Below are 24,305 nucleotides of genomic sequence, written 5' to 3'. Positions count from 1 at the left end.
TACGAATGATGCCATTTAATATTGGGTGGATCACCTAATTAAATTTTATTTCCTCCATGAACTTTGTAAAATATTATAGGAGAGATTTGCTTCTAGAGCATAAACTTAGGAAACATGATGGTAGAACACAAAAAAATTAAATAATGCAGCCTAAAGAACTTAAAAGATCATAAATTGCACCAACTTTTAGGAACAGTAGTGTTATATTATTAGTCTCTTAAGTATTCAGCTTTATTATTGTGGAATTTCCATAAATAAACCTTTATTTATGTTTTCTGAAAACTGTTTCTGAAAAAGTATTTGTGTCTTTCTTCATTGCCTTTGAATTTCTGTTCTGTTCCAAAGGGATTTTGTGGTTGAATATTAATTCTTTCAAGAGATAAGTTAGAAATTTACCCTTAAAAGGTGCTTACCCTTGTGGTGTATAATTTTTGTAAATAAGTTTAGTTGGCATCAATTTCTGTTTAATATGATTGTGGCTGATAAGTGATCTTCAAAACTGTTTCACATAAAAAATAATTTCAGAAGTGGGAAGAAAGGCCTGCAGGTTTCAATTTCAACATTTTGAAACATTTTGAAACATTTCAACATATTGAAATATATGTTGAATTTGTTGTTTTAGTTTAGCTTCTGTGTAGTCTGAGTTTCCCCCCAGTCAACAGAGGTCAGTTCAATCAACTGAGAGAAAGGAGTTACGGGAATTCCAAGGTACAGAAACTAAGTCACATTTCTGCTTTGGTTTAGATACATTGCCATAAAAACAATAGCATAAAAAAAACACCTCCAAAGAGCACAGGAGCAGGCAATTCCCAAGTGTTGGAACTCCAGCAGATGAGGCAGAAGGCCAGTTTGGCTGAACAGGAATCTTCTCTTGGAGATAAGGCAAAAAAAAGAAGGTGTATGCCCAGTAGAAGCAAGGTCAAGTGACATGGGAAGAATACAGAGATGCTGCTTGCCACTGTAGGGAGAAAATTCATGCAGCCAAGGCTCAACTGGAGTTGAACCTGTTTTTTCAAATGTATTAATGGCAATAGGCAGTATAGAAATATCATCATTCTGTTGAGGATGAGGATGGTTACCTCAAAAACACGGACAGAGACAAGGCAGAGGTGTTTAAGGCTTTCTTTGCCTCTGTCTTCAACATGGATGATGAACCGAGGGGGACTCAGTGCCCTCAGCTGGAGGACCATGACTGTGAGAATGATCAACTCCCAGTCGACCCTGAAATTGTGCAGGAAATGCTGCTCCAGCTGCCGCCCTACAAACCTGTGAGGCCTGATGGGATTCATCCAAGAATCCTCAAAAAGCTGGCTGATGTCACAGCAAAACCTCTCCCAATGATTTTTGAGCAGTCTTGGGAGTCTGGAGGGGAATCCCAGCTGACTGGAAGCTGGGGAATATTGTCCCAGTTCTCAAGAGGGGCAAGAAGGAGGACCCCAGAAACTACAGACTCATTTCAGTGCCTGGTAAAGTTATGGAGAAGATTATTCTGGGAAGTATTGAAAAACACCTGATGACGCAGTCATTGGTCACAGCCAGCACAGCTTCTTGAAAGTCCTGCTGATCAAACCTGATTTCCTTTCATGACAAGGTAACCCACCTAGCTGATCAAGGGAAGCCAGTTGATGGAATCTTTTTGGATTTCAGTAAAGCTTTCAGTATTGTCTCTCATAAGATCCTTTTGGACAAAATGTCCAGCACACAGCAAAGCCCAGTGCTACTCAGTTGGTGCTGAATTTGTACCTACATATGTTTTAGAGTACATTCAGAGTTCCTTGAAAGTGTTATCAGTTTTGGTCTAGAAGACTGGAGAGAGTGGCTGTGTTTGCTTGGTATTACTAAAAATCTTCCAGTCTTAGTTTCTGTAAAGAAAAAAAACAGGCCTGAGATATATTCATAGGCAGTAAGCATTCCTCAGAAGCAAGGAAATATTTATTGCTTATCAAAAGGTATAACTCCAGCCCACAGAGTGTGTCACATCAGCAGTTGAAGTGGGATTGCTGTTAAGGTGGGTTTTCCTGTGCTATTCTGCATCTAATTAACATTAACATGTTATGATGGTAGAGAAGATATATCAGGACTGAGCATCTGTGTATATTAATAACCTAAATACATAGCTAAATACATAGCACAGTGAACCCAAAATCTATGGTACTGTCTTGAAAACTTCCATTTGATAATATATGTGCTACCACACTTTGATCTCTGGTATAAAACTATGATAGTGTCATTTTTTTAATTGCTACACAATACATCAGCCATCCTTTTAGACATGTTCTTACAAAATAAATGGTGCAATTACTGCCTATAATCCCATATCCTGTACATCTTTGTATCCATCAATTTGAACAAGCGGTCCAATAAGTGGCTTTCCTTTGAACACACAATAAAAAGAAATGGGAACAGTAGGAAGCTGCATGTGGTTGTCCCAAATGACTGACCTTTTGTTCTCTAAGGACTGCTAGGAGGAAGTTCACAACCCCTGAAAAGGTTACTCTGACGTGGTTGCAATTCTGCACAAAACACAAAAACGTTTCCAGAAAGGCATTGGTACGTTTTCCTCCAGTATATAAGGGAGATTAGCAAAAAAAGCTTTAAATCAACAGTCAGTTTGTCCCTGTTCTGAGGTAAAGGTGGTGTCTTTTTCACTCCACAGCGTTTCCTTGATATGACGTTTGGAGCCGGAGGTCACACGACAGCTCTTCTGGAGAGAGCCAACGACATCACCGTGTATGCCCTGGACAGGGACCCCACAGCTTACAGGATAGCTCAGCAGCTCTCGGAATCCTACCCGTAAGTTGTCTTCTCCTCTCTTAAATACGGTTGGGATATGGTTGATACTTTGGTATTTTATACATAATTTAATATTTTTTTATAGTTTTTAATGGCTTATTGTAGAATAGCATTATATGCTGCGTGTACCCTGTTAAGTAGGAGATATTCACATGCAGCTTCTTCTGAGATTTTTGGAGTTAAATGCATATTCAGTACTCTTCATTCTGAGCATGCATCAAGTAGCCAATTTTACGTTTAAAAATGGATTTAAAAAAGATTCATGGGTTCCGTTTGCCTTGAGATGGTTCTGGTGGCAGAGTGGTACAAAAACATATCTTTGTGGTAAATATTTCACAAAAAACAATGGAATAATAGAATTTAAATAATGAGGTCATTTAAATATGGCTTATGAATATTTTAATTAAAACCCCCCAAAATAATTGTAATTCAGTATTAGGTTTGCTAAGTATTTTGCCACTGGCTTTAGAAACTCCTGAACAATTTAATAAGCTACTATTTCTGTGTATAGCTTATGTTTCAGTTTTCTTTTTAAATAGAGTGCTGAATTTGCTAAATGAACAATTGCTAAATGCAATTTTTTAGTCATGCAAAGTTCTTGTTCCCTTATTTTGTTCAAGAAAGAGCCCAGTCAGAGCATCTTTGCATTCATGCAAAAATGTGCGTTGTAGAGTTGAATATGAGCTTTTCAGAAAGTGATATTTTTCAAATTTGACCAAGGAGTAAGAGTGTGTAGATACAAAACAAAATCATATGAAATAATTAAGACTTAAGACATTTAGGTCAAGTAACAAGGAGAGGATGCCCACTGTCAGGTTGAAAACATTAGAGTATTTATTTCAAAATAGCTTTTACATGAGGAAAACCAAATATTTCCAAGAAGAAGAAAACTGGAAGAGGTGGCTGAAGAAACACTTGGTTGTTCAGTGAAATTTTCCCACATAAAAAGGAGTTCTAAGTCAGCAGTAATATTTAAGCAATGCAGAAGGTATTCCTCATCTTTTCTTAGACAAAAGGCTAAACTGTGCATTCCTTTCTTCGAGTGTCTTTGACAGAGGTCCAGTGGGAGAAATGCAAACATGTGACAAGACAGCATGGCTCAGTTTCTAGTCATCCCACTCTGTAAAAACACTTCAATATATTTCTCTTAATTCTCAGTTCTTTGTGGGTTGAAGTGGCATACAGTATAAACTTAAAAATTTGTGGAATTCCTCTCAACTGTTATTTCTTCAGAGAATGTTCTTTTTGAAAGAATACCGTGGAGAATATTGTCTAGGAAAGTCCATTTTCTTTTAATCTAAGTCTGCAAACACATTCTGCCAAATGTCATGGGAGTTGTAAAGTCTTCTGTTCATTGTGTCATAGATAAAACCCAGTCTTTTAGAAACATTCACACAACGTAAGACAACAATGTACAGTCTCTGACTCCATATATGTTTGTCTGTAAAGTATCCTATGAAAACCCAGATGTGAAAAAAGTTTATTTTTCAGATGGATTTTACAGGTGTTGGATGCTGTTCTGCCAATGATTGACCTTGTTAATTTTCTCCTTGCTTAAATTTGTGAAAGGGTGAGCTTTAATTTAATATAGTATTATAAGTTGATGTAACTTATTGTGGTTTATTAGACAAAGGAGGTCTCCTAGTTCTTATTTTTGTTTGTAAAACTCTGGTTCTTGGACTCCAGACGTGTTGTTGGCCACCTGTAGAGATGCACTTCATTCCTTAGAATGAAGTGGATTCTTAAATAGCATAGTGTTGTTGATGAAGAGTCTTGGTCACTGAAAGATGACTGCATGCCACCTGATTATGTATTGTAAGATACAGCAGTGCTCTTATTTGCTCTGGTGTTTTCCCTCATTTTCTGTCTCTCTTATTAGAAAGAACAGGTAGATCCTTTTCCAGAAGGTAAATATATCTTTTTTTCATAATAGTTTGTGTTGAAAATTAAGATAAAAGAATGTTCATGTATGGTATATGTGCTAATTATTAATCTACTATCCTTGGGAAGTCAGTTGCAAGGGGAAAGGAGGAGGTATAAGTATATAATTTATAAATAACAGGTAAAGTTAGTGTTTGATTACAAATCAGTTGAGTATAAGGGATTTACCTATGAGATTTGGAGCTTTTATAAATGGATTTTTGTTTCAATATTCATTAAAAGATGGTTGATCTAATATTATGGGATTTTATTGTCTATTTTCTGCTGTGTTAGAAATAAACCTCGTATCAGTTCAGTTCAAGTCTGTGTGGGCATCAAAAGCTCAGGGAATTCATACAGTTGACATCTGTGTCTGGTCAGGTCCATTCTCAGATTAAGCAGTTCCTTGGTTCACCAGGGAGCCACAGAAACAGTTGTGCTAGCTTAAAAAAGGCAATGGTAGCATGCAGATGCAATCTAAGGGTGATGTAGGGCTGTTCCTTCTGTAAGAAGCATCTCACTGAATAACTACAGCACAGAAGTATAAACCTCCTTCATTGTTTTTCTGCTCTAGACTATTTTTTTCACCTCTTTTGTTTAATACTGCTTTTTTGGCAGGGTTTTTTTGACTTGCTGAAGTGCTTCCCTTCCTTCGGAGGTGACAGCACACGGTGGGGGAAGAGGCTGTTATGTAACTGTAACCAGCAAAATCTGATTCCCAGTGTCTGAAACTCTGAATGCAATGGGCACACTGAAAGTCATACCTCAATTGAATTTTCTGTTGCCTTTTTTTTTCTACTTAAAACACAATATTGCATGTGTTAACTGGGGATGTTAATAAATTCCAGCACATCAACTGCATGATGGATCTTGAGTCTTGCAGTAGTTTTTGCAATAGTTTAGGCTGGACGTTAGGAAAAAGTTCTTTACAGAGAGAGTGATTGGGCATTGGAATGGGCTCCCCAGGGAAGTGCTGGAGCCAAAGTCCTTGGAGGTGTTTAAGAAAATATTGCTCTTAATGCCATGGTCTGGTTGACATGGTAATGTTGGGTCATAGGGATGTGTTGGGACTGAATGATCTCAGAGGACTTTTCCAACCAAGTTACTTCTGTGATATTGGATAGGCAGATTTAACACCCATAAATCCATGGGTCCTGATTGGATGCACCCACTGGTGCTGAGGTTGCTGCAGATGTTCTTGCTATGTCACTCTCCATCGTCTTTGAAAAATCATGGAGAACAGCAGAGGTGCCTGATGACTGGAGGAAGGCTGATGTTACTCCCATCTTCAAAAAGGGCAAGAAGGAGCACCTGGGAAAATACCAACCAGTCAGCCTCACCTCCATCCTGGGAAGGGTGGTGGAACAGATCATTCTGGAGGTCATCACAACGCATGTAGAAAAAAGGAAGGTCTACAGGAATTATTGGTCCAGGTGGAGTAATCCATGCTGGAATAGTCAGCATGGATTCACCAAGGGGAAATCATGTCTGACCTGCCTTTTATGATGGCATGGTAGGATGGGTTGGCAAAGGGAGAGCACTGGATGTTGTCTACCTCAACTTCAGCAAGGCTTTTGGCACTGTCTCCCATAACATCCTCAAAGATCAGCTCAGGAACTGTGGGTTAGGTGAATGGACAGTGAGGTGGATCAAGAACTGGTTGAATGGCAGAGCTCAGAGGGTTGTGATCAGTGGAGCAGAATCCAGCTGGAGGCCTGCAGTCAGTGGTGTTCCCCAGGGATCAATACTGGGTCCAGCCTTGTGCAGCTTGTTCATCAAGGACCTGGACGAAGGGACAGAATGCACCCTGAGCAAGTTTGCTGATGATACAAAACTGGGGGGAGTGGCTGATAACACCTGAAGGCTGTGCTCCCTTTTGGGGGGGACCTTGATAGGCTGGAGAGTTGGGTGGAGAAAACCTTGATGAGGTCCAACCAAGGCAAGTGTAGGGTCGTGTAGTTGGGGAGGAATAACTCCAAGTACCAGTAGAGGTTGGGGGCTGAGCCAGTTGAGGGCAGCTCTGCTGAGAAGGCCCTGGGATGTTGGTGGGTGACAAGCTGACTGTGAGCTGGCAGTGTGCCCCTGTGGCCAGGAGGGCCAATGGTATCCGGGGTGCATTGGGAAGAGTGTGGCCAGCAGGCTGAGGGAGGGGATCCTCCCCCTCTTCTCATTCCTAGTGAGGCCACATCTGGAGTGTTGTGTCCAATTCTTGTGTCCACAGTTCAAGAAGGACAGGGAGCTACTGGAGAGGATCCAGTAGAAGCCACAAAGATGATGAGGAGTCTGAAGCATCTCTCTTATGAGGACAAAATGCAGGGTATGGGCCTAAGGGGATCTCATCAACACATACAAGTATCTCAAAGGCAGTTGCCAAGAGGATGATTCCAGACTCTTTTCAGTGGTGCCCAGAGACAGGACAAGGAGCAATGGCCATAAACTAAAATACAGAAAGTTCCACCTCAACATCAGGAAGAATTCCTTTCCATTGAAGGTGGCAGAGCACTGGGAGAGGCTGCCCAGGGAGGCTGTGGAGTCTCCCTCTCTGGAGACTTTCAAACCCCACCTGGACACATTCTTGGTTAACCTGCTCTAGGTGACCCTCCCTTGGAAGGGGGCTGGACTGAATGGTCTCCAGAGGTCCCTTCCAACTTTAAGGGTTCTATGATCTGTGAAATATGCCCAGAGATAATGTTGCAAGAGGAGATAAGTGTGGCTAAATTGGGGGATTTTTCTATATTCAGAATTTATAAATGAAGCCCTCCTTGTACTTAGGTGAAAGATGGGTGGAGTACTAAGTCACAGAATGAAAACACTGAGGAAAAATACTTTTGATGTTTGTATTTTAAATGTGTCTCTTTGCTTTTTGATAACAATTTTGTCAGAACTAAAATCTGAAGAGGGTGGTGTTCTCACTGCAATTCTTGCATTCATTTAGTGTCTCTGTTTATTATTTTTATTCTTTAAAATATGTAGTGCTGCTTTAATAAGGAGAAAATGGGTCAGGGTCTGTTAGATATTCAGTGTGTGGGTGGGAATCCTTTGACGTACTTTCTGGGGAAGCCTCTAACTTGGGAATTGCTGATGAGAATTCAGGAGAACAAGATAAAATTCAGTCAGGGGCAATCTACATTACAAGTAAACCCTTTCACGCCCACTAAAAGGGAGAGGTTAGAGAGGTGGCTGAAATCTGGCAATTAACCAGTATCATCGAAAGCTTCCAAGTGTGAGAAACTCATGCAAAGCCTACGCAGAGGAGAAAATATGTGCTTTGTAATTCTCTGAGCAGAATAAGAAATTGTGCCCCAACAGTATGGAGAAATGGTATAAAAATTCCTTATACAATTTGACTGTCATTTTATTGTAGTTCCAAAGTGATTTTGAGGTGTGAGGGTGCTTGTGGATTTTACTTTCAGAGTTCCACTAGGTTTGCAGAAAAAGTGGGATAGAAACATCAGCTGTGCATTGTATGCACTGGGGAAAATAGAATTTATTTTTGGTTCTAGGGAAAACAGAACTTCTTTTTCTTTTTTTCAGTTGCAATAAGCTTATTATAAGTGCTTATGAATTGTAGCTGAGTATTATATATTGGTGCTTCCTGTTGCTATATGTTATTTTTACAAGCTAGTATTTAACTTTTGACTGTAGTGCATAAGGGATACAATTAATGTGCAGTCAGGGCACATTCATTATAATGGTGCCTTGACTATATATAAATATACTTAATTGGTTACCTATAGGGTTATTTCTTTCTAAAGAATTCTTCATATAAGTCAACATCTGGCTGCCTCTCAAATGCAAGCAACAAAGATAAGTGTTAAGCCTTAAATATGAGGTGGAAAAATTCAATTGAGAGTGGTAAAAAGACCCTCAAATGCCATTATATTAAAATATTGCTCTTCTGTCGTTTATTTTGTTTCCCAAAGGATTTATTTGGGTAACAGCTCCAAATGAGATCTGGTTAGCACATCCTGATTGATACACCTGGACAAAAATTCCCACTGTGGCAAACCTTGGGAAAGGAGGCAACTGCCCATGCACATATCACCCCAAGTTATGGGACAGGACAGGATCTGTGACCACCAGTGACCACTGAAGTGACCCCAGGCACATTTCTGGGGCCTTCCACCACTTCCACCATCAGACTGCTCCTGATCAACAATGTTAAAACTCCCCCCCAGGGGAGGTACCTGGGTGTTCCCACCTGAGCCTGGATGCATATTACCCTGTTGAACTCTTTGTTTTATGGGCTTCCCCCACGCCCCACAGATCAAGACTTCAGCCATCACTTGGACCAACCAGACATCTGATGTGCAACAACCAAGTCTTGTCACTGGATCCATGAGTGGTGATGTCTTTCCTGTCCACTGTCTGTCTTTCCTCTCCACTATCTACTCTTATCCTTTCTTTCTCTGTCTTTCTTTTCCTTATATATTTTCTTAAGTGACATTTTTACACTTCTATATTGTTATATTACTATAGATAATAATAACAACCAAACTAGCTACATACTTCCTTTCCATTGCAGCCAAATTATTCTAAAATAAACCCTACGCACACACACACACACACACATATATATATATATACACATTGATCATTCAGTGTCATTTCACTCTAATCCACCCCAAGGCCTCTATTAATGAGAACCTCTGTTACCCCGTCTCAGTGGTGGATTCTAACAGCACTGTTTACATCTTGAAGTCGTAAAGTGTGTTTTAAGACCATAGCTATGGCAAAATATTGCCTTTATATACACAATAGCATTAACTTCAAGGCATGTGGTTATGTTGACATTCCCACTAAAGCTTTTCTTTAGCAATAGATACACTTGGACAATGATTAAATACTAATGAGTCTATCAAGACTCATTCTATTTACAAGATTCTATTAATCTTTTTAATGTTATATTTATATAGTTTATTTTGACAGAATTATCAGATAGTTATATTATTAAAATTATTTTCAATTTCATATAATAAAACTGGACTTTTGTCTTTGTTTTCATGCATAACATCCCATATGTCACTATTAGATTTAATATAATTTCCAGCCAAATGAGTCAGGGTTACAACTTACTGATGGAAGAAAACAAAGTGCTATAATTTTGATCTGAGTAGTCTTGAAGAAGCTGAATCATCATATTATTTTAGTGGGGAAAATCTTAGAAGAAATTTTGGTCAATTTGAAGCTCTGAAGGAAGGTCTGCAAGCATTAAGTTTAAAATAATGAACTGTTTTATGTCCATGCTTTTTTCTGTTACTGTTACTGAGTCATTCTATATCAAGTGAAATTTAGAGTCTTACGAATAATTGATGTTTATCAGTTTTGATGGTAGTTTTGGTTTAGGCAGTTTCTCTTCCTGGTTCTGGCCAGGACAGGGTTAATTTCTGCAGTTGCACGCCCAGGACCTTGAGGTTGTTCTACACCACCTCACCTCAGGTGCAGGGGGCAGGGGGATGGGTCCCTTCCAGTCGTGCTGGGCAGCGTTGGGTTCCACGTGATGAGCACTCAACGTGCAAATCGTTCACCTCTCTTGTACACTCTGTTATTAATATTGTTGCTTTTACAGTTTATTTTCTTATTTCATTCCCCACAGGGGGAGAGGGAGGTGGAAGGAGGAGGGAGCGAGCAGCATGTGGTTTGGAGTGTTTCAGTGGGAACAGTAAATTGGGGAATACCATCGCACAACCATGACACAATACCAAAACCATTCCCATTGGAAGGGATCTTAGGATGTCATCTAGTCCAGCCTCACCCTTCAGGCAGTCAGTATGGTCTGAATCATCTTAGACATCTTTAGGCAAGGGAAGTATAGGCCAGGTAGCTTAATTGCTTTCTAGCCTGAGAAGCTACAGCTTTTAGACCACAGATGTTGACCAAGAAACATTCAATGGAATGTTTGTTTTCTTCCATCACGGTTTTTCATCAGTGTTTCTAGGAATACTGTAAAATTGTACTTACAGAGGGAGAGGACTGTTGTTTAAGTTGATAGAGAGGGATAAGAAGCTTCTGAAATAATTTAAAACAGACAAAACTCTAGGTATTGGTTAAGGTCATGGAGCTGAATGTGGGTGATTTGAATTCCTTTTCAGTACAAATGTCCAGATCCTTAATTTATTTTTAGGGATGTTATATATACCTGTTAGCTCAACTTCATGGAATGCATTGCTAGGTGTTCCTTTAATCAGCGGTAGTTTCAGACATGTTCATTACATTCTTCTTGTTCTTTTTTTAATTCATCTATATCAGTGTGGTATAAAAGCGTTCAGAATATCTTTAAAGTTTAATGTTGTAGCTCTTGAACGCAGAGTGTTTCTGAGGACAGTTCTGTGATGCTTGATTTGGGTTGTAGTTTGTTTTTTTTCTAAAAGGAAAAAATTTCTTAACCCCCCCCAAAGTAAATAATTATGAAGCTGAAATATTCTTTGAACTTCTATGATCCATAAAGGAGACATCGACTTTTTCTTCTAGTCAGTTTTCCATCTTCTTGGTTTTGATGAAAAAGTTTCTTCTAGATGTTTAGATGAGTTGAGAACTTTTATATTACTTTTATAACCGCTTCATTACTAAAATACATGTAAAAGATTACTTGTTGAACTAAAATTCTAGTTAAGAACATTTTAAAATGTGTATTTCAGTAATACTTAGAAATATCTTTTATAAACATTGAAAGCAATTTTTTCATAGCTGAACAATTGAGTTCTGGGCATATTTTCACACTGTAACAAGCCAGTTTGGTGTTTATAAAAGTAATCAGTGTTTTTAAAGGAAACTGATACAGGACTGCTTTCATTTTGTTAAAAAATTTAGTTTTTCATAATAGCAAAACTTCTCCTTCATGATGAAAAGGAGGAGGGAAAGAGAACATAGGTTTTAGTCAGAAGGTTTTTGCACCTGGTAGCTGGTTGTCTACAGATATTTTAGTTCCAATGAAAAGATGGTATCTTCACATTCTTCAGCAGCATTTTGTATTTTATTTTGTTTTCCAAGAGCTGTATATTTAGCTTGTATATTTGTTCACATTTACAGTAGGAGGTGTTGAGGCACTCTGTGCAAATCAAGAGGACATCAACTGTATTGAAATACTCCTTGGTATCAAACAAAACAGGCAAAAGTTTATTTCATCAGTAGATAGATTATAATTTTTGAGAGCTGAAAATACCAGCATTTTCCTGTGAAGGTGGAAATGTATTGACAAAAAGGTACTTGTCACTTGCTAAGAGAAGGTCAAGACTGTCAGTATTTAAGCTAAACATATAATTTAATAAGTAGCTAAATCAAACAAAAAAAGAGCTAATAGCTTCTGATTCATGATTTTATTTCTCCTACTGTGATAAAAAGGAAAACAGGTAACTAAATGAAAATATTTGTAAACACATTTTTGTATCAGTATTGAACTTCAAACTTAACTATGAAATACACAAATGTATAGAGAAGTTCAGATTATTTTTTCTGATTGAGTCATTGTACTTCAAATACTGTTATTCTTAGATGCATTAGGACTGTGCATATAAGTGACATAGATCATAATAATGAATTACTTTGAGTTTGACTACATAATTCTATTTTTTTTCCTGTCATAATAATAAACATCATTTGCATTTTAATTTCATTTTGGTCTTTGTGACTCAGCTGTGCCAAGTGTCGTACAGAGTATTGAAAGAACTGAAAGTAAAATCAGGCAGTTAATTGCTGGCTTTGTATTTGGATGCCTGAAAAATACATCAAGCAGCAAAGATTTGTATAGAGAGATTTTCGGACTTTCTGTGTAAAACATCAGTGGAGAAAACATGTAACTTGGAATGGAAGTTCCCTGTGGCCTTGTTGCTGCTGAATGATGCAAGTGTTTGAGACCAATATTGACTAGTAAGTGGTCTTGACACACACAGATCTCTAAGAAGTAATACAAGAGTCATGTCTCAACAGCAGAAACAATCTGTAATATTGATATTGTTTATACTGTCAGTGTTACTCTGGTCATGAGAAGTTAGGGGCTGCTGGAACTTCAATTTTTAAATAGAAGTCAGAAAAACAACCAAATTCTTCCTGATAATGATATCCAGGTTGACCATTCATCTTCAAGATGATCTGTGCCACCTGCCTGGCTGGGAAAGGAAAGAGGAGGATAAGGAGCACTCCCTTTCTCCAAGCCTTCTCTGGGAAAGCACATTTTGGTTTGTTGATTTTTTTTTTTTTTTTATTCCTGAAAACTTGCGCCTTTGGCCCTCAAAAACCCCTAGAAATTCCTTCATGCAAAACTTGGAGACTAGCTGCTAAAACCCACAACTTTTCTGTGACCAGGAAAGATTTAATCCACTGCTGCACTTCTCTGCCTGCCCTTTTTGAAGACATGTACCACATATTATCTTCTATCAGGTAGTAGTTCATCCTCCATCTCCTTCATGACTACCTGCTGTTCCTAATGAACAGAGTGATTTGCAGCAAAAAACAAGGCAAAAATCTCATCTCAGTATTAGAATGAATTTTGATCCCTTGCAATACAGTCTAGACTAAGGTGGAGTAATGTGTGACACCCAGCATTTAACTGGATTCAACCCATCCCAGTCTGCCTTTGTCAAAAGAAGTGGATGTTAGCACTTGGTGAGTACATTAAGTATCCTTGGTGAGCATATTAAGATATAACCTTCTGGCATTTGGTAATATGTAAGCCAAGAACTGATAATACATGAAATTATGGTAGTACATTTTCATATTCTAAAAATAAATAATAAAAATAATCTTCTATAAATAAGTAAAAATGCTGTGTCACAACAGAATTAAATGTTTAGTTTGTTACTTTTCCAGCTAGCAGGACCAGAAATGTGTGTGCCTTTTGAATAATCAGTACTGTCACTTGGCTAAACTTTATGTTACAACAAAGCTCATTTCACTTAGAGTGAATTGACCATCTTGGATACTGCATAAAGGGCAACTTCTTACTTTCCAACTAACAAAAATTTGTGTATATAAGATGAAATTTTCTCAGGCAGAGACTTGTTCTCAAGGTCAGTCTATTATATATGTCAAAACCTGCAGCTAAGGAAAGACTGAGTAAGAAGGTTAATGCTAGTGTGGTGTTCTTTATCATGGTAATGAGGGAAACACCACAAACAAGTTTATTTTTACAGTATGCTTAAGATAGGATTTTTCTACTGTGGTATATGCTTGTGTGGTGTGAATGATCTTATTTTTGCGTGTTCAGAAAGCACACTGCACCATGGAAAAAATTTAGTTGTCTGAAAATAAAATGCGTAATTAAAATATTTTTCTCTTTTGCCTTCAAAAGAACCCATTATAAACATTCCAAGAGATTAACAGTAATAGTTAAAATGGCTGGTAATAATAAGATATATGACCAATCATGAAACTGTTGACTAGACTTCAGTCTGGTTTTAATATTTACTTTATAGTACAAAGTAGATGAGGCCTCTCTTATATTAGAGAATTTCACAGAATCACAGGATGGAGCAGGTTGGGAGGGACCACAGTGGATCATCTACTCCAACCTCCCTGCTCAAGCAGGGTCATCCCAGAGCACAGGGCACAGGATTGCATCCAGACAGTTCTTGAATATCTCCACTGACGGAGACCCCACACCCTCTCTGGACAACCTGTTCCAGTGCTCAGTCACCTGCACAGGAAAGTTCTTCCTCATATTCAGGTGAAACTTCCTGTGCATCAGTTTCTGCCCATTGCCTCTGGTCCTGTTGTTTGGCACCACTGAGCAGAGCCTGGTCCATCCTCTGACACCCTCCCTTCAGATACTTAAATATACTGATGAGGTTCCCTCTCAGTCATCTCTTCTCAAGGCTGAACAGGCCCAACTCTCTCAGCCTGTCCTTGTAAGAGAGATGCTCCAGTCCCTTAATCATCTTTGTGGCTCTCCACTGGACCTGCTCAGCAGCTCCAAATCTCCCTTGTACTGAGGAGCCCAGAGCTGGACACAGCACTCCAGATGTGGCCTCACCAGGGCTGAGCAGAGAGGCAGGATCACCTCCCTGCTGGCAATGCTCTTCCTAATGCACTCAGGATACCTTTGGCCTTGACCATAAGGGCACTGCTGGCTCATGGACAGCTTGTTATCCACCAGGACCCCAGGTCCTGGAAGTTTAACAGGACAGAGCTGCTTCCCAGCAGCTCCACAGAGCTGCTTCCCAGCAGGTCAGCCCCAACCTGTACTGGTGCATGGGGTAGGACCTTGGCTGAATTTGAGACAGTTCTCTGCCCATCTCTCCAACCTGTTGAGATTCTTCTGAAGAGCTGCACAGCCCTCTGGGCTATCGACCACTCCTCCCACCTTTGTGTCCTCAGCAAACTTGCTGAGGGGGCTTCTGCCCCTTCATCCAAGTCACTGATGAATTAAGTTAAACAATTCTGGGACCAGTTGTGAACCTCGGGGGACACTGCTAGTGACAGGTCCTGTGCCACTGATTATGACCCTCTAAGATCTACTGTTCAGCCAGTTCTCAGTCCACCTCACTGTCCACTCATTTAGTCCACAATTCCTGAGTTTACCCGTGAGAATGTTGTGTGACACGGTGTTGAAATCCTTGCTGAAGTTGAGGTAGACATGCTTATTTCTGTATTGCTGTTCCTGGGTGTTTGGAATATTAAGGGTTTGAGGGGAACTTTAGCAGAACTGAGCAGAAGACATGGAAGACACTGGTTTTCTTGGTTTCCTCTGTTCTTTTGTTTTGCATTGTCACATACCTGACGGACAGGGCACTAAAACTATGTCTGAAGGAAACCTTGAATTCTGTTTCCTTGAATATTTTGCAGATAAAAAATGGACTGAAAAGAAGCCTCTGTAGGCTTTTGATATTAATTTGATGTCCTTTTTCATAGCTGTTTGGTTGAGACACTAGTTTATTATAAATTCAGATACACTGCAGCAAGAAATATGAATAAAACAAAATTTTATTGAATTTTAAAAACTTTTTAAAATTCTGTACTTCTCTTTCTGTGCAATGACTTCATGGCTTGAAGACCTTTATCTTACCAAGGCTAGAAACAAGAACTGAATCTCATTGTATAATCAGGGGAATTTCTTGTTTTCAAAAGAATATGTTTCCATTTTTAATTCTCATAATAAATAAGATATTGAATATTGAAAAATAGAAGTGTGCAGTACTAAAAATGCCTTGTTCTCCCTTCTCTCTAACCATTGCTACAGAAAGAAATGTCAGTATTTGGGTGCCAAACCAGTTTCTCAATGGGTCAGTGTTGCACATTTAATAGAAATAGATAAATATTTAATAAAATTATGGTACACAAGAATGTTTATCCCTTAATTCTGCATTGACATATGCAGTGTAAACCCTTCAATTACTGAACCTTGCTTTTCAGTTTTCAACTCAAAATTAGATCCTCTGGTAGATCTGACAGGGCTTTCTCTGTGGAAGGAAGCGCTCCTTTCATGTTAAACCTCCAGGTGCAAGTCACACATTGATCCATTGTACTGATAGCCTTTAAATCCAGCTTTTTGCCCATACATTGTTTGTTGCTCTAATGTTGACTACCAAGGTTATAGAGGAGAGAAATCAAAAGCTGTATTAAAATCTACTAGATCTACTGTTTACCTGTAATCCACAGAGCCATTAATTTGTCTTAGCAAGCAGTGAGGTTGATCCAGGAGTGTTTTAACTTAACTAAATCTATGTTGACTTGCTCTTCCTGTGGTGGGGACTAGTTTCCATGAGGATTTACTGTGTAATTTCCACAGTGATGAAGGTGAGATCTGCCAGTCTGTAGTTCTCTGGAAAATCCTTCCTGACATTTTTTTGAAGTTATCCTGGCACTGACCTTGTCGAAGTGATCAGGGAGCTGTCCTAAAGCTGACAGAGGAGCTTCATGATAACATCAGCCAACTCTCTTAACACATTCTGGTATGTGTCATCTGATCCCATATCCTTGTCCATGTCCAACTGCTGTATGTGACCATCTTGCCTGGTCCTCCTGTGCTGTGCTGTTAGCACATTTCCCTCCTAGTCTTTGATAGTGAACACTTGGGGCAGATTTTGCCAGCAAATGCTCAGGCAAATGCTTAAACTGCCTCAGCGTTTTTAGAGAAGTTTATTACTAGGTCACCTGTGCCGTTCTCCAGTTGTCCTTGTCTTCATTGCCATATTCCTTGCCAGTTTTGTCTTCAGACAGATTTGGGTATTCCTAATTTCAGCCCTGTGCAAACCAGCTCAGGATTGCTCTGGTAGCTTGTCCTGCTTCTTCCTTTTGGCCCTGCTTTTTTCAACATTGTCAGGATTTCCCTGTTAAACCATCTTGCTGTGGCTGCTGTGGCTTTTTGTTTCATATGGGTATGGATTCTCTTGCACTTTGCAAAAATTGTTCACGGGGTTTGACCCACTGTCCTCAGTTCCTTCGCATGTCAGGAGAGCCTCATGAGGCCTCTTATTTACCTGTTTCCTAAAAAGGCTGAGCTCTTCCTGAATCCTGGGGTTTCTAGTTTGCTTCTTGTCTTCTTCACTGCCATCGTCATCAGCAGCAATTTTGCAGAGTGACACTGTCTGGCTTAGATCTAGGATGTCAGTGTTAGAAAATATTTTTAGACCGTTCTATTCCTTCCATTAGGAATAATCTGTTAATGCACCCTTCGCTGTCATTCCTCCAAAATCTGTTTGAGGCTGTCTCTGGAGCTGACACACTTGAAGTCAAATATTTGTGGACTGCTTGCTTCTTATACCAGGAGGTTTTTACCAATTCCTTCGTTTTGTTGCTATGGGTATTGCATAGTTTACTACAAATATTCCCTCTGGTGTTATATTGAACTGGCCCAGAACTGTCTTACTACTTAAACATACATCCTTAGTCCAGTTTTAATGTACTTCTATATTTGTTTCCTTTCTGGAAAGTTTACTGATTCTCAGAAAGCATAGAATCATTTAGGTTGCAAAAGATTTCCAAGATCGTGGAGTCCAACCATTAACCCAAACATTGCCAAGTTCACCACTAAATTATGTCCCACCTGCATGTCTTCTAAGTACCTTCAGGGCTGGTTATTCAGTTACCTCCCTGAGCAGCCTGTTCCAGTGCTTGACAACCCCTTTGGTGAAGAAATTTTTCCTGATATCCAATCTAAACCTTCTTTGGTGCAACTTGAGATCATTTCCTCCTGTCCTACCGCTTGCCGGTTGGGAGAAAAGACCAACCCCCATCTTGCTACAACCTCCTTTTGGGTAGCTGTAGAGAGCAATAAGGTCTGTGCTCCAGATCCTTCATCATCATCATCACTGTGAGAATGCAGATTGTCTGTTAATAAATATGTGGAAGAACATTTCTGATTAATTGCATGAAGTGTTCAGTCCCATTTTTCAGTTACAAAATGAATGTAATTTCTGATACTCTTAGTACTGAAAAGTGTCAATTGCATTTGAGAAATATGTTATAATTTATTTTTCTGTCTTTGAAAGCTATTGCAGAGGGGAAACATTGTAACCTGCATAACACATCAGTTACTAGAATGATCTCGTAAGATTAATTTAAGTCAGTTGTGTCATTGATAACTTTGCTTAAACTCAGCAGACAGCATTTTACTTGTTAGAGATAAAGCTGGACTCAGCTGAATTCTTCTATTTCTTGTAAAAATATTGGTTGTACTGTGAACTTAAATGCTGGCAAATCCCCAAATAACTATGACTGACTTGAAGCTGTTTTGAATATGTCTTTTAGAAGAAAAAAACCCCACAAACCAAACCAATGAAAACCAAAATCTGTGCTGTAAATTGTGAGCAACTTTATGATAAGCTGAAAATTATTTTTTTTCAAACAGCAAATTAAAAGGTTTTTTGCTTAGAAGTTTTTGGGGGGATTTTTTGAAGGTTCCTGTGTAAAAGTAAAGCAGCAAGTGAATGTCATCTAGGAACTTGGTTTTCTTTACTACCTGTGATAAGATTTGGAAAAAAAGAATTGTGGTTAAAGTTTCAGAGCTTCTTAGGAAGCATTGTTGTATTGGGAAGCAAAGCTCGTCTCTAAAGTAGCATGTGGCCTTGGCGTGTACTCTTACCTTGGAACATCAGAGGGGACTCAATACTTACATTTGACTTTTTTCTACAATTACGTGATTTAAAGAAAACAGGAAAGTATAATTTATTGGTTTAGATCATACCCTAAGTCAGCAAGGTTCATCTGCAATGCTCAATCCAGTCACCACCTGTTACAGGTTTAACACATCTGTAAAGCATTTTAGTCAAACTGTTTGGATATTTTAAGCTTGAATGACAATTTTAATAGAACTTTATATGAAAAAAAATGTGCACCCTTTAACTAGAACCAGAATGTTCTCAATGTTTTGGCTTTCTGACGTCTTTCTGTCCCATAATCAACTTTAAGAGGTACTGCAGGTGGCTTAGAGGTAGAGTGAGTTAATAATTAATAAGGATTTACGTGGCTTTTTGCGTCACTTTTTATTTCCGAATCATTTGCTAACAAGTCACCTAAGGGCTTAAAATCGACCAGGACAATAAGCAGCAGGAGCCTGTGGTGCAGTTGATGCTGATGAACAAAGAAAATAAATTATAGAAGTCAAAGTAAGTATTATTGGTTGCACCTGATACTACAAAAGTTTGTTTTATTGTAAGGAATACAAAGAACCAATTCAAATAATGATTTTTCTGTTGTAATTTTATGTGGAACCTAAACCTTCCTCTTTATATTTAATGCAGTGATTATTCAGTTAATCAAGTGTTGCTGCATGGCTTTTTCTCAAGAACATTCACTCAAATAGATGTCAGTATTATATAATTTTTTCTTTTTTTTTTCTTTTTTTTCTTTCTCTAATTCCTGAGTCACTTTGGAGATTGCCATTAGAGGAGGAAGACACTTTATCTTCAGATATTACAGGACTAGAAGAGCTTGGCCATCTCTATGACCATATTAAAGGTTTCTGTCTAAAGGGTATAGTTTCTTCTGGTGTTCTTACGGGTTTTTTTAAACCTCAGGATCCTTTCAGATAAGATGAAATCTTTAATAAACATTTAACTAACGATAGCTAGTGCCTTCCAAAGAGGCAAAACTTCGCTGAATGTGAAACAAGGGGATGTATTATTTTCTTTTTTTTTTTTTATTTTGACCACACTTCTCTACTTCTCTCCAGGTTACTTGACTGCATTCACTTACACATAGACAATTCTTGTTTTTCTGAACAAAACTTTGGCAAACTTTTCTTTCTCACTCCAAAATTTTCATCACAGATTTCGTATAGCAGTACTTACATAATTGATTACAGATATAGATTATTGCCATTGCTGGCACAGTTTACTCCCCTGCCTCTGTAGGCTGCTATAATTCTTAAGTCTGGTGAAAGTTTAGACTTAATCTATTAACTTTTAAGTCCGTCACCAGCTTTTCATAAGGGTGGGATTTCAGGTATGTGAGCTTTGATCCACAGTGCTGGAAGCCGCTTGAGTTTCCTTTGCTTTGGGAGCTGCATGCAATGGTATGAATGTCTAAATATTCTTGAATTAAGCATTGGAGAACCTACAGGTCAAAATGACAGCTCTTGCTATTCCTAAACTAGACTGAAGTTGATGTGATTTCTTCACAGTTCTTTCTGGAAACATGTATTTTAGTTTGAATATTTTTAAAGGGCTTTGAATGCCATGCAGTTATTGCAAGACTATATGATTTAAATGCTAAACAAATAGGTATTTTGATTTTATATTTTAGTGAAGAGAAGGAAAGAAGCTGAAACCATAGCAGTTAAATGTCCTCTGATTGCAATCATTCTTTGTCTAAAGTTGCCCTTGTGGCTCAAACGGAAGGTACATAAATTGTTGATGTGCTGCATGTTGTGCAGTATAGTAAATAAATTGAAAATGTCTATTAAAGTTTGTGTGCTACAATTAGTACTTAAAAGAGTTTGGGTACGCAGTTAATATGATCATGCGACACCATCTTCTAAACACATCATGATGATACATTATGTGATTTTCTTGTAAAAATACATTTCAAATAGTGTATTTTTTTCTTAGCTAGATTGGCTCATCCTGTTTCTATTTGAGAGCAGTTAACAGGAACTTTCATCAGAAGTTTTGTTCTGTTCTTTGCTTATGCTGTGGCTCATAATTACAAAAGCGAGTGCTTTCCAGCCATTTGCTCTAGGAGCTTTCACTCTTGCATTGTCTTTATCCCTCAGATAAACTTGCACAGTACTGTTAAACTTTGCATTTATTGAAGGTTGGGACCTCTGGAGATTATCCAGTCCAGCCCCTCTACCAAGACAGGGTCACCTAGAGCAGGTGACACAGGAACATGTCCAGATGGTTTTGAAAGTCTCCAGAGGGGGAGACTCCATGACCTCCCTGGACAGCCTCTTCCAGTGCTCTGTCACCCTCAATGGAAAGAAGTTCTTCCTCACGTTGAGGTGGAACTTCCTGTGTTTTAGTTCATGGCCATTTCTCCTTGTCCTGTCTCTGGGCACCACTGAAAAGAGTCTAGGGCCATCCTCTTGACACCTGCCTTTGAGATATTTGTATATGTTGATGAGATCCCTTCAGGCCCAGGTTCCACAGTCTCTCCTCATAAGAGAGATGCTTCAGACTCCTCATCATCTTTGTGGCCTCTCCAGTAGCTCCTTGTCTTTCCCCTCCCTCAGCCTGCTGGCCACACTCTTCCCAATGCACCCCGGATACCATTGGCCCTCCTGGCCACAGGGGCACACTGCCAGCTCACAGTCAGCTTGTCACCCACCAACATCCCAGGGCCTTCTCAGCAGAGCTGCTCTCAACTGGCTCAGCCCCCAACCTCTACTGGTACTTGGGGTTACTCCTCCCCAACTGCACAACCCTACACTTGCCTTGGTTGGACCTCATCAAGGTTTTCTCCACCCAACTCTCCAGCCTATCAAGTTCCCCCCAAAAGGGAGCACAGCCTTCAGGTGTTATCAGCCACTCCCCCCAGTTTTGTATCATCAGCAAACTTGCTCAGGGTGCATTCTGTCCCTTCGTCCAGGTCCTTGATGAACAAGCTGCACAAGGCTGGACCCAGAATTGATCCCTGGGGAACACCACTGACTGCAGGCCTCCAGCTGGATTCTACTCCACTGATCACAACCCTCTGAGCTCTGCCATTCAACCAGTTCTTGATCCACCTCACTGTCCATTCACCTAACCCACATTTCCTGAGCTGATCTTTGAGGATGTTATGGGAGACAGTGCCAAAAGCCTTGCTGAAGTTGAGGTAGACAGCATCCAGTGCTCTCCCTTTGCCAACCCATCCTACCATGCCATCATGAAAGGCAGGTCAGACATGATTTTCCCTTGGTGAATCCATGCTGACTACTTCTGATGACTTTCTTTTCTTCTACATGCTTTGTGATGACCTCCAGAATGATCTGTTCCACCACCTTTCCCAGGATGGAGGTGAGGCTGACTGGTTGGTAGTTTCCCAGGTGCTCCTTCTTGCCCTTTTTGAAGATGGGAGTAACATCAGCCTTCCTGCAATCATTGGACACTTCTGCTGTTCTCCATGATTTTTCAAAGATGATGGAGAGTGGCACAGCAAGAACATCTACCAGCTCCCTCAGCACTGGTGGGTGCATCCAATGAGGACCCATGGATTTATGGGTATTGTTTCTGCCTATCTCTAACCCAACCCTCTATGACAAAGGGAAGTCTTCCTTTCTCCAGGCTTCCTCTTTTATCTCCGAGTTCTGAGACACCTGAGGGCCATTCTCAGCAGTAAAAACTAAGGCAAAGAAGGCATTCAGTAATTCCACCTCTTCTGTGTCTTGCATTACCAGGACACCCATCTAAGTCAGTAGCGGCCCCACATTTTCCCTGATCTTCCTTTTGCTGCTGATGTACTTGTAGGAGCCCTTCTTGTTGTCCTTCATATCCCTTGCCAGATTCAATTCCAAGTGGGCCTTGGCCTTCCTTGTTGCATCTTTGCATACCCTGATGATGTTCCTATAGTCCTCCCCCATGGCCTGTCCCTTTTTCCACATCCCATACGTTTCTCTCTTTCATTTGAGATTTACAAGGAGCTCCCTGCTCATCCATGCATCTCTCCTGCCCCCTCTGCTTCGTTTCCTGTTCATGGGGATACATTGGTCTTGAGTTTGGAGGAACTGAGGATATGAACTTCCACGGTCTAAGGATGGTCATCACCTATCCTGAAGTGTTACAGTGATGTGGGCTATAATTTGTTTTTTTATATATTGTCAAAACTCTGGTGTTCATGAGCATACAATACTATTTTTTCTTACTTCATCCTAAAAGCTATGACTAAAATACATACCAAGTTTGTACATCTCTATTATTTCTGACTTTTAAGATTAGAATATGTTTATAATTATACGTCTAAATTGACAGAGGCAATGTGTTGATGTATTGAACAAGTGGTTAATATTTTCTTTAAAGAAAAAAAACATTAGAAACTTCAAGGGAATCCTTGATGTGGGGTGTACTTTGTAAAATGTAAGGACTTTTAAAGCTACTGTGATAAGGTAGTATAGTGAGATATTGATACCTTATTAACAAAATGAATGGGTTTTTTCCCCTATTTAGGAAAAATTCTCTTAATTTTAAAATAAAAAATATTGAAATTAATCCTCAGTATTGTAAGTATTAAAAAAATAAATAACTGAAAGAAAAGTGAAAGTGTCAAAACTGATAGATAGCATTTTTGGTTTCTTCTTGAAAACTTTATGATTGGCACCTGTGATGCTCACTTAAATTTTGAGTTCCATTTAAGAGAAGGGAAATGATAGGAGGAATACCTCCCATCCACAAAACTGTACCATAGTTGTTAATTGTAGTTAAAAGTGGTCGTAGATCTGGGATGAACCACTATCCTAAGTGAAGGAACTCTTATATTTGTGGTAGAAGGCTAAGCATGGAATTGCCTGGTAAAGTCTGCAAGTTGTAGACAGAATTTTGTAACCTCATGCAGATGCTACTGGGAAGGTTTGCTTATTTAATAACTGCGAAGTGAACCTGCCTTATTTTGAAGAAGCTGATGTAATGCCCATAAACTGGATTAGTTGCACAAGATCTTTGCTTGAACTTGGACTGAAGTGGAGCAGCTTGGAGAGGGAATGTTGATGTTCTATCAACTTTTATACTGCTTATTTTTGTTTATAGTCTGGTTTATGGAGTCTCCTAGGGATTTAAGATACATTTACTAATGAATCAAAGATTGTTCCGGGTTACACATTTCTTCGGCTTGTGTTGGAAACTACTCATGGATAACTGAAAGAGTTTATTGAAATTGCTCAACTCTGACTCTTGAGTCAAGTGGTGTTTGCAAGAAGTGAAAGCACAGCTTCCTTTCTGGGCTACATCAGGTGATGGCAGGAGGGCATCGCACAGCAGTGAAAGGATGAGCACTGTGAGGAGCTGTGCAAGGAAGGGGAGCCATCAGTGCCTTTCTGCCCATGTACTGCTCCAGGGCTCCTTCCTTTGTGCTCTCTAGTGGTAATTGTTTAATGGCTTTTAAACAAATGAAGATTTTGGAATGTTATTCGTAGCGATGGGATATTTTGCTGCTTCTGTCATATAAGAGAGTCCCCAGTGGGAGGACAAAAGGTAGAGATTTCAATGCAACACAAGACTAGAGTTACTGATTAAAAATGGGGACAT

At 39.3% G+C, this 24,305-nt stretch overlaps 1 protein-coding gene across 3 annotated transcripts in view; it reads left to right on the top strand.

The window, feature by feature from the left end:
• The window catches only part of METTL15 (methyltransferase like 15), a 91,249-nt gene that overhangs the window by 34,555 nt on the left and 32,389 nt on the right, over nt 1-24,305 (top strand). For all 3 annotated transcript variants that reach the window (XM_027663332.1, XM_027663333.1, XM_027663331.1), the window contains exon 3: nt 2,657-2,793. In XM_027663332.1, coding sequence (XP_027519133.1) covers nt 2,657-2,793 — 137 coding nt within the window. The remainder of the gene's footprint in view (nt 1-2,656; nt 2,794-24,305) is intronic.

This window comes from Corapipo altera, unplaced genomic scaffold, assembly GCF_003945725.1.
Source record: "Corapipo altera isolate COAL_440 unplaced genomic scaffold, ASM394572v1 100, whole genome shotgun sequence".
NCBI classification, from domain to species: Eukaryota; Metazoa; Chordata; class Aves; order Passeriformes; family Pipridae; genus Corapipo; species Corapipo altera.
This window is presented reverse-complemented; position numbering and strand designations above follow the sequence as displayed.